This window comes from Desmodus rotundus, chromosome 12 (genome assembly GCF_022682495.2).
Source record: "Desmodus rotundus isolate HL8 chromosome 12, HLdesRot8A.1, whole genome shotgun sequence".
In the NCBI taxonomy this organism is placed as follows: domain Eukaryota; kingdom Metazoa; phylum Chordata; class Mammalia; order Chiroptera; family Phyllostomidae; genus Desmodus; species Desmodus rotundus.
Genome location: NC_071398.1, coordinates 69,663,272 through 69,673,542, shown reverse-complemented (window position 1 = coordinate 69,673,542; position 10,271 = coordinate 69,663,272). Strand labels below are relative to the sequence as shown.

The 10,271-nt window shown below is 57.7% G+C and overlaps 1 protein-coding gene across 6 annotated transcripts; it reads right to left on the bottom strand.

Moving 5' to 3' along the window:
- Positions 1–95: 95 nt before the first annotated feature.
- ZNF687 (zinc finger protein 687) lies at positions 96–9,499 on the bottom strand. Of its 6 annotated transcripts, none has more exons than XM_053914643.1 (10): positions 8,609–8,804; positions 7,103–7,197; positions 3,500–5,625; positions 3,185–3,363; positions 2,672–2,848; positions 2,416–2,578; positions 1,937–2,269; positions 1,720–1,832; positions 1,361–1,502; positions 96–1,219 (listed from the first exon to the last, which is right to left on the bottom strand). In XM_053914643.1, the coding sequence occupies exons 3-10, from the start codon at positions 5,606–5,608 to the stop codon at positions 728–730; spliced, it is 3,708 nt and encodes a 1,235-aa protein (XP_053770618.1). In that variant the 5' UTR covers positions 5,609–5,625; positions 7,103–7,197; positions 8,609–8,804; the 3' UTR covers positions 96–727. The 6 variants fall into 6 exon arrangements, with proteins under 6 accessions (XP_053770618.1, XP_045059410.2, XP_045059408.2 ...); XM_045203475.2 differs by having other exon boundaries at positions 8,624–8,804; XM_045203473.2 differs by lacking the exons at positions 7,103–7,197; positions 8,609–8,804 and adding an exon at positions 8,825–9,499.
- Positions 9,500–10,271: the final 772 nt, after the last annotated feature.

Genomic DNA, 10,271 nt, shown 5'->3' with positions numbered 1-10,271 from the left:
TCCTGGTCACCTAGTCCCAGAGCAAGGCCTCCACACTGTGGACTCTCAGACCCTCCGTCAAATCCACTGTCCAAGTCACATAGAAAGAGCCTGAATGGGGATTAAACCACAAGCAGTTTTAATGGTCTGGTTTTCTCCCTCCCATTTCCCCCACTGTTAGTATTGTCACTACAATAAAGGATTCCTGAGAACCTGTCCCCTCCTCTCCCTAGGCCCTCCTTGACAGGACTCGTCCCTACCACCTCCCCCCCGCCCCCGGATTTCTGGGGTGGGGGGAAACAAGTGAAAGGCACTGTAGGGGTGGGGGGCTCAAGTGCCAGGGAGTCACAGGGGTGGTGCCAGAGCACAGCCAGGCCCAAAGGCTGCCTGCAGGGGTTGTGGAGTGTATCCTGACTGCCCCAGCACTGGTCCTTCCCTGGACCATCTAGCAGGCCTAAGACCTGTCCTCCCACCCCCAGTCCCACACAGGGTCTGAGCAGGAGTGGAATTAGTGTTGGGATAAGAAAGGACGAATGGAGGGCCCGCTCTACTAGGACCCAAGGGCCAAACCTGAAGTGAGGACTGCAAATAACTATAATGCTCAAGTTTGTCGTCTCGGGGGGGTTAGGGGAGAAGAACTGAACAAAATGTGAATTACGATGAAACTCCCCAGCCTGGGGACTAGGCAGCAGCAGTGACCCGGGCTCCCGAGAAAGAGGGAGGGGGGCAGTCGGTCCAGGTCCGAGGCCTAGTTGTCCCCACTGCCCCCTTGCCGAGCCCTGATGAACGCCATGCCGTGTGTGCGGAAATGGGTCTTGAGGTTGAGAGGGCTGTCACAGCTCTTGCCACAGACCTTACAGCTCAGTGGGCCTCCAGAGGCAGGCAAGGGCGAATCTCCAACCTCTGCATCAGACCTCGGCGGAGGGGGCACCTCTTCCTCCCCATCCCCCAGGCCCAGGGCACTGGCACTACCCACACCCCGTTTCTTCTTGTGGCTGATGAAGCGATGCCGGCTCAGGGAGCCAGGGGAGGCAAAACATAAGCCACAGTCAAGGCACTGCTGGGTCGCGCCATCCACCCTCAACCCCACCATGAGGCTCTGCTCCACTGAGCCACTGCTCCTGTAGCGAAGGGGGCCTCCCGACCCAGGTCCACCCCTGGGGGATTTGGCTGGAGGTGTTGTGCTATCAGGCTCCTCACTGCAAGAATCGGAGGACTGGCGACGTTTTCGTCCTGGCCCCTGGAGAAGACAATGAATCAAGACTGGGCCTCCCCATCACCCTCAGTGACCCTGGCACCCCCAACCTAACCTCTGGAAGTTGAGAGTCTGTAACTCTGCAAGTTCCCACTCCCACAGCCCTAACACAGGGCCTCTGCCTACCTGGCCTCTGGCACCAGGGCCCCGGACCACAATACTTCCCCGGCCAGGAGACTGGTCCCCGAGGGGCAAGCCATGCCGGACCTGGACGTGTTTCTCCAGGATCAGGCGGCTGCTGAAGGTGCGTTTTCCCTCTGTGCAATACCTAGAGGGTGAGAGTGGGCAGGGTGGGCGCCAAGGGCACAGCCCAAAGACCAAGGTCAGTGGCTCAAGTGGAGGGGGACCACCAGAGCGAGGGAGGCCTCCACCTTCAGTCCACTTGGGCAAGAAACAGGTGGGAAAGTACTTTGGGAGCTGGGGGTAGGGAATGGGGAGGTCACCTGCTAGAAAGAAAGAGGAAAGGATAAGAGGAAAAAGGTTACCTGCATGGGTAAACTCGCTTGATACCCTCATGGTTGACTCTAACGTGGCGCCTCAGGCTGGGGGCGGAACAGAAGGATCGCTCACACAGGCGACAGGGAAACTTTTTCACGGACTAGGAGAGCAGGGAGTGGGGAATCTCAGAGCCAGGCTCCAGGCCCCAGCCGCATTGCCACACAGAACAGTCCGCAGGCTGCCCCTCCAGCCCACCTGGCTCACCTTGCCATGCTCCTTCTTCATGTGAGCCACATACTCGTCACGCTCCGGGAACCAGGAGTGACAAAGGCCACAGGTCCAGCCTCCAGGGCCCCCACCCCCACCCTTTGTGCCTTTGCTGCCTAGGTCCCGCCGGGGCCGTTTGGTTGGACGAGGGGGCTCTGGAGAGCTGGGTAGTTCCTCCTCTTCTGAGGTTGAAGAAGATTCCTCTGTAGGGGGAGCTGCTCCTCCCCGAGACACAGCCAGCTCCTCGGGTTCAGCCTTGGGGGTTGTAAGGGCATCCCCAGCCCCTTTCCCAGCAGTCTCCTCTCCCAAGCGACCAGACTGATGGGTGTTCTGTAAGGGAGACAATGGGGATGGCTGTTGTGGGCAAGGGCCTGGCTTTGCCAGAGTCCTCGTTTCTCCTGTCCTTTAAGGTTATGTGACCCCTGCACCAGGTCGAAACAGCTAAGCACACCACCTCCAGCCCTTGACTCCTATACCTTGAGATGGTCCAGCATGGTCCTTTTTTGGGCAAAAAGCAGAGGACAAGACGGGCACTTGAAGACGCTGACCCGCTGGGGCAGCAAGTGCTGGTCGAAGTGTGAGGAGAGGAGGGGCTTGTGAGTGAAGACCGTGTCGCACATGGCGCACTTGTAGATCATCCTGTGCAGGTGGAGAGGACAGTGCAGACACCCCGCCCCACCAGGACCCAGCTCCCACCGGCCCACCCCCTCTCATCCTCATCCCAGGTCTCACTTGGCCTGCTGCGTGAGAAAGCTGGGGTGCTGGGTGTAGAGGTGGGCGTGGGCGCTGGGTGCAGACTTGAAGGCCATGGGGCAGATGGGGCACTTGTGGAAAACCTCGCAGTGTGACGTCTGGATGTGCGACTTGATGGAGTTCACACCCCCAAACACCACTGCACAGCTGGGGCACCTTGGGGGAGGACACGCGAGACGCTGTGGTGAGGTGGACCATCTCCATGCCCTCCCCAACCCCACTCTCCTCCGTGGACTTTGAGAAGTGAATTGGCAGAGGAGCCTGAGCAAAGTGGAGACTGGGGGGAGCTGCAAACCCAATCCCTGAGGGAGGTCTGCTGGGGCGGAGCTGGCACTCCAAAGGGCCCTGATCTCTGCTTGTCAGCACACCAGGACCAAGGAATTGAGCCGGAAAGATGGGGGTAGGGAGGGCATCTCAGAGGTTAGTGCTAGAACCATGAGACCTGCAAGCATGTGGGGGAATTTAGAGATACTATGGGGAGGTGAGAGGCACCTGTATCCTACACGGCGAGAAAAATGCAGACAGGCCTCCCGGAGATGGGTCTGAAAATTGGCTTGCAGGAAGTTGCCCCCACACTCAGGGCAGACATGGGGAGGTCGATTCTTATGCATGCGCTGATGGGCGCTGAAGCTGCAGCGATTGGGGAGCATCATGGGGCAGGTTGAGCACACCTGTCGAAGGGGTTGAAACAAGGTAAGTCAGGAGAGTGGCCTGTCCCCCATTACTTCTAACCAAGCCCCTCACACCTTCCTAGATCCTATCCCTGGGCTGCCCCTTCCCAGCGAAGGGAGGTGAAAGGCAACTCACATTGCTGGTGGCCCCAGGGGCAGGAGGCCCAAGCTGCTGGAAGTGGGCAGCCATGCCAGCCTTGTCCCGGCACTGCTCCTTGCACTCCAGGCAGCGAAAGCACGTGTAAGCAGAGGTGGCAGGGGCAGCAGGCGGCTCCGCTGAGAGCGGCAGCAAAGGGGCCTCAGCAGCAACTGTAGAAATGGCGGAGGTGGTAATGGCCCCGTCACCCTTGCCCAAGGCAGGCAAGGCTGGAGGTCCAAGGGCAGGTGGGACAGCCAGCAGGGGCATGATGTCCGGCTGCCCCACCATCTGGTCAAGAGCTACAGGCCTCATGACCAGGTGTGAGCACTGCATGACAAGCCCCTTGTCCTTGTGCTCCCGGGCATGCAGCAGCAGGCTGCACTTGTTGAAGAAGACCAGGCGGCGGGCACAGTGGTTGCAGGTGACCTCGATGCGCATGCTCCGGCGGTCATAGTGCCTCGCCAGGCTCTTCTCCAGTGAAAAGGCATCCCCACACTCGAGGCAGCGGTAGCCTGTTGGAGGCAGGGCCAGTCCAGCCTCAGCAGGTGGACTCAGGTTTGGCCGGTAGGCTGGCAGCAGGTTCTTGCTGTTGAGAATCTTGTTGAAGGCCTCCACCAGGCTGGACTGGGTCCGTGAGATCACTGTGCCGCCGCCTGCCCCTGGCACAGTGGCTGCCTTGGAAGGCTGCACCATCACCACAGAGGCACCGTTCACCTTCTGTCCTCCTGTTCCCAGCCCTGCCCGCCCCTCAGCCTTGGGCAGAGCTTGGGGCACCAGACTTAGCACATTCTTAGCCATCATCTTAGGGCTGGTGGCAGTGCCCCCAGGCAGAACCACAGCTTTTCGGGCCACGCTGGCCGCCATCAGCATGGCGGTACTTGCATTCTGGATGGTGGCCACAGGCAGCACAGTGCCCTTTAGCCTCGTGCCATCACCCAGTTGGACGCTCACCACCTTTGGACCCTCAGGAGTTGGAGCTGCAGGGGACAGTTTTAGGAGGTTAGCCTCAGCCAGGAAGGTCCCCTCGGCCAAGGGGATAGGGGGATCAGGGTCTGAGGGGACCCGGGTTACAGTCCTTGTGATATTCCCACAGGATGTTTTAATGGTCTTGATCCGCACCTTGAGGGGCCTAGAAGAGCTGGAGGAGGCAGGAGAGTCATTGCTGTCCTCATCGGCAGCCTCGGCTCCACTAGAAGGACTCTGGGGACTTCCTGGAGACTTGTCCACTGGCCCCTGATCCTCTTCTTCTTCCTTTAGGGGCTGACAGCTGGGTACTTTTGGGGAGGCAAGAGGGCTCTGATGCCCTGGAGACTGTTTGAAGAAGGGAACCCCAGCAACCTGGGGAGGCGAGGTGCTAGCAGGGATGCCCACAGCCTCAGGGCTAGAGCCTGAGCCGAGCCGGGCTATGCTCTGAGGATGAAGCGGGCTGCAGCTGCCCTGCTTCAAGGCGCCCAGTGGTGTGGGAGAAGCAGGAGGCAACAGGGCTGGGCCATTCTCCTGGGCCAGCTCAAAGGGAGAAGGGAAAGGAGGTGGGGTCATGGCCCCTTCCCGAGGTGGGGAGGGTGCAGAAGGAGGCAGGGGATCAGGGTGCTCCCCTGGCTCAGGCTCAAAATGAGCAAAGAGGTCCAAAGGAGCTTTGCCTTCCATGGATTTTTCTTTCCATGTACCCCCACTGGGAGGAGTTGGCGAGTGGGGGTTTCCTGGAAGGGATGGCTCAGGGCCCCCAAAACCATTTTGCATCAGACGAGGCCCCACTGGCCCTTCCTTAGTTGTACCCCCCGCCCGGGTCCCCTCCCCTCCTGAACTTCCAAGCAGGGATTCAGACTGCTCAGGACACACAGTGTTCTTGACAATGACACTGACTGCTGAAATGTCCGCCGATGGTAGGCCATGGTCAGAGGCCTGGGCTGAAACCCCAGGGCCATCCCTTGCAGCTACTGCTGTTGCTTCTCCAGATTCACCCCCGACACTGGGTTCTGGCTTCCCTGAGCCTCCTGGTCCCTCGTTTTCTTCTGGCCCAGAATGGATGGCTTCGTTTGCATCGATGTCAGGGATGTCAAAGGCAGCAAGGAGGTCGTCGAAATCAGGAGTCTTCATGTCTCCCATGGCGGCAGGTCCCAGACCTAACGAAAACAGGAGGAAGAGGGAGAAACTGAGCTCTTTGGAAGCAGAAACTCTGCACCTCCTCCCTCACAGTGTCTGTACTGATCTGCTCTCAGAACCCATGCACACTCTGACTTGGGTACACCTTCATCACACTGCAAATCCTAGAGAGCTGGTGGAGGCACTTCTTTGCCAAACCCTAAAACAGGAATAAAAGTGGTGTGCACATTCCACAGAAGACAACAAGGTACAAAGAAAGCAGAGGAAAATAAGACTTGTCAGAAATATACATACAAGAGAAGGGTACTAGAGATAGGGGGAGTTCAGTGCATAGCTGGTTGAAACCACCCAAGCCCCTCTTGTGTCCAGCACAGAATCGATTAATCAATACCACTATTAAGGAGGAGGAAGGGCACAATGCTCTAGGTTTTAAAAGCTCATTCAGGGCAGCATGGAATCCATTCATATTCTTCATGGATCTTCTAAGTGTCCACAGAGATCTGAAAAACCATGTCTACAAAGGTTCCATGACTTAAATCAAGACACAAGAAATGATTCTAGGTTCAGTTTCATCAATGGCCTGCTGGATAAGCAAGTTACTCCATCCCTTACTTTTGTAATTTGAATGAAAGAGGGGGCAATTAATCCATTTATCATAGGGTTATTCAGAGCATGGTATGAAATTGTAAATATGACAGAACCCAGAATACAAGAAATTATTACAGCTAGAACGAACAAGGCCATGTCAGGTCATGGAGGGGCTGGGAAGGAGTAAACACTAGAAATCTAGGCCTCTCAGGGGTCATTGTAAGGTCAAGTCTGGGGCACTTGGGGTCTTCACTGGCACGTGAAGATCTAGCTTGGTTAACAGAGAGAAGTGAACTCAGGGAAAAGGCCCAAGAAACCAAGATAGAATAAGACACAGGAACAGAAAGAGACAAAGAAAAGAGACAGAAGGGAAAACCCCAAGGAGCCTGGTCACAAGGGCCCCAGACTAGGACTCTCCTGTCATAAACACCTGGTGCTCCCTCATCTACCTTCCCCAGAGTGCCTCCGCTCTCCCCTGCCCCGCCCCTCCTGCCTCCCCACCGTGCTCTCAGGGCTAAAACTCCAGGGTACAAGCTTATCCAGCACAGCTGCCACAATGGGGGAAAAGCCAGGCCTCCTCGTCCCTATCATTTCTACTCTGAGTTCCTCATCCCACTTCACTCCCTACCTCACACTCCTCACCCTTTTAATTTTCCTTTGGCAAAAGTAGCCCAGGAAGTCTCGCCCAACCCCAACCTTGCCCAGTACAAAAAGAAAAAAATTCCACAAGACTTATGTGTCATTAAAATAACAAGGCCAGCCTAGAGCTTGTGGGGCACCCACGTCTGTTCCCTTACCAGCTTTTCCCACAAGTGTATCTATATCTAGGAAGAAGCAACTAAAGAAGTCTCCACCCTTACACCTTCCCTGCCCAGGTTGCAAGCCATTTCCCATGGCCAGTTCTCTCACCTCTTTCCAGTCCTAGACTGTAACTGGAGACAGTCCCAGCAGGTGGCAGCTGGCAATGCTGGGACCAAGGTGGGGGTAGAAGGAGAGAGTACCAACTACAGGAAGAAAAGAGAGTGCACTCCTCACCCACCCACCCCAATTTTGCAGGCTGTGGGTTTAAACAAAGCCATTCTCTTGCCTCTGCCCCTGATGGATTGCTAGGCCCTCCTCTGCCTGGCTGTCTCCTGACCTGGAGGCCTGAGCTGCATTTCACTCAGGGCTGGTGTAGTACAGATCAGTGGGGGCTCTAAGAAAACATCTGCAAACTCATCTCCCCCCAGCAACTCCCCCTTTGTAGTCCAAGTGACTTAGAGGTCACCCAATAGCCAGAACAGACAGCAGACCAAGCAGAGGAGCTCAAGGCCGAAGAGCCTTCCCATACTTCCCTGCCCAGGCCTTTCTGCGGCTGCTGCGCCCTGTCTCTTGGGCTCCAGCACGCCCCCCCAACCCCCGCCTTCCCCCACCCCCGTTCTTCCCCAAAAGCCAAAGGAAGGGGCTAAACAGGAAGAGGGTGAACTGGCCCGGGGCAGGTGGGGGCTCCACTGCCCTTTCCCTAGCCCAGGGCCTGCAGCGCAGAGGAGGACGAGGGGCTGGCGGCCGGGGGCGATTAGACTGCAGCCAAGCTGGGCAGCGGGCGGAATTAAGTCCCTGCCATCTGCCGAGGACTGGCGCCGGGATCACCTCCGGGGTTTCAGAGAAGGGGCGGGGTGCACATAGGAGAAGCCAGAGGGGAAACTGAGGCATGAGGTGCTTCTCTGGCTCACACCGGCGAGCGAAAAGGACGGGCCTCGGCCAGGCCAGGCCAAGCCAAGCCCTCGGGGAGCTGCCGCACAGCACCTCCGGGCCCAGAAGCACTCGGGAATAGGTTAGGCGTGTGGAAAGACAGCACTGGGGACGGCACTGTGTTTTCGACACTCGCAGCTCTCCAGCCGGGGTCCGTCCCAACTCTGACCTCCTCCTCCCCTCGCCTCCCTGCGCGGCGCAGCCTCCTCCTCCCGCAGCCTCCCGCGACTCCCTCGAGACTGAGCAGTGAGAGGGAGGCGCAGGGCAGCCCAGGGCGCGAGCCAGAGTGCTGTCCGGGCCGGGACGCTGACCCGCGCCCAGTCGGGGTGCAGGCTCTGCTCCGGCCTGCCCATGGACCCTACCCCCACCCTCGGACTCGGACACCATTTTAGGTCGCGACATCCTGCAGCCTCCAGCCCCTGGGCCGCGCTTCGGACGCCTTTTGGGCTGGGAGCACCAGGACTTGGAGACCCCCGACCCTCCTTCCACTTTACCCGGCTAGGGACTGTGCTTTCAACAGGCTGGGAGTTTCGCCCATCCGCCCCATGGAACAGTGGCGGTGTCCGGGCCTTCCTAGAAGCCGCCCCAGGGGGGCGACGCGGGGAAGGGGGTAGTTGACCAAGTGGGGGAGGGGCAGGGTAGTCACCCGCCCCCCCGGGGGCGGGGCCAAGGGCGGGTATTTACCCCAGCCACGCTCACTTGTTTGGCTCCCAGTGCGGGCCGGGCCCCGGCGGTCTCGCCCCTGCTCCAGCCGCTGCAGTCGCCGCCGCCGCTGTCTCCACCGCCTCCTGCTGCCGCCGCCCTCCCCGCCTCCGCCGCTACTTCCTGCTTCTCTCCCGTTCAGCCTCCCCCTTCCTCAGCTCCCTCCGCGTTCCCGGTCTGGGCTGCCCGCTTTCGTACTCGCCATTGGCCAATCTCCTCGTCGTTCAGTACTGCGCCCCTCCCAGCCCCGCACTGGGTTGGCCTTAAGTACTGCCGCTCGGAACAAGCCCCGCATAGTCTTCCCAGCTTCATTGGGCAAAGAGCCTAGTCCTTCCGAAGATGCTTCTCATCATTGGTTATGCCGGGGCCCACCTGCCCCCATCTGTGCACCTCAAAAGCGATTGGCAGCGGGTACTGTCGTTTAGGAAGAAGCCGATCTGATTCCTTGCTTTCCTACTGAAGGCGGTGACTATCCCAGGTGTGTCTCCGCCCCCTCACTCCCTATTGGCCGCGATCCTTAAAGCCTGCAGCTTGCTTATACAAATTTAAGGCACTCTCAGCTTCTATTTGGTGAATACTCGAGGGGAACCTCTTAGGCTCTAAATGGACCGGGCATGTGTGGATCCGTTTGCGCTTTCTCAAGTTAAATCCCAATATCAGTTCTGCCGTGCAGAAGTCACAGAATGGGACGTCACCCAAAACATTACGTAATTTGTTCTACTATTTTCTTGCGATTTTCCTACTATCTAAATCGCCAAAACATCTAAATGCATGGGGTCCTCACGCGGGCCAGCTCCAAGGGCGGGCGATGGCGTCACCCATAGCTCCTTCCTTTGCGGGAGGTCTTGGAGCGGAACGGGTTTGGGAGTGTTGAAGGCACTGGCACCTGAAGCCGGGAACGGGCTTGCAGACCGGAAGTAGGGGAGAGGTGACGTTACAGTGCTGGCGTGGCCTGGGCCTTTTCCAATGGGATCTTAAAGCGGCACATTGGTCGGCTTCCCAAACAGGGGAGGAAGCTGGGAAAAGGGACAAACGACCACACACACACACACACACAAACACGTACACAATTATTTCCCACATAAGAGCTCTACTTTTCTCTGCCCCCAGCATGGGGTGGGGGTGGAGTCGAGGCCAGTTTTCCCGCGCTTTGTTGCCCCGCCCCCTAGAGGCGGGAGAAGGGGAGGGATATTAGGGGAAAGAGTTACCCTTTATATTGTAATCAGCACCCACTTGCAGAATTCTTCAGGAAGTCCGGTGTGCACCCTCAAGCGCGCTGTAGCCGCCCGCAAGCCTCCTCAGATAGGTGCGCTGGCAGCCGCTCACAACCTGGGAGTGGTTATTAAAAGGGGTTCTGTTACCTTGCCCGGGGTCACAGTACCGGTGGACCGACGACTCCCCTGCGCACGCTGAAAGTCTGCGTAGGTAATAGTGACTGTATTAAGGTGTGAATCAAAACTTCTGGATGAGAATTTGGGGGCCACCACTTAACCATATGATTCCATTGGGCAAGTCGATCACTTCCCTAACTAGTTTTCTTGTGGGTAAAATTATATCCTCCTGACATGATCATTTTTTGGAGGATGAAAAAAATGTTTAGTATGTAAAAGTGCTCTGTACAGTGGTGAGCAAATGGGATTAGTAC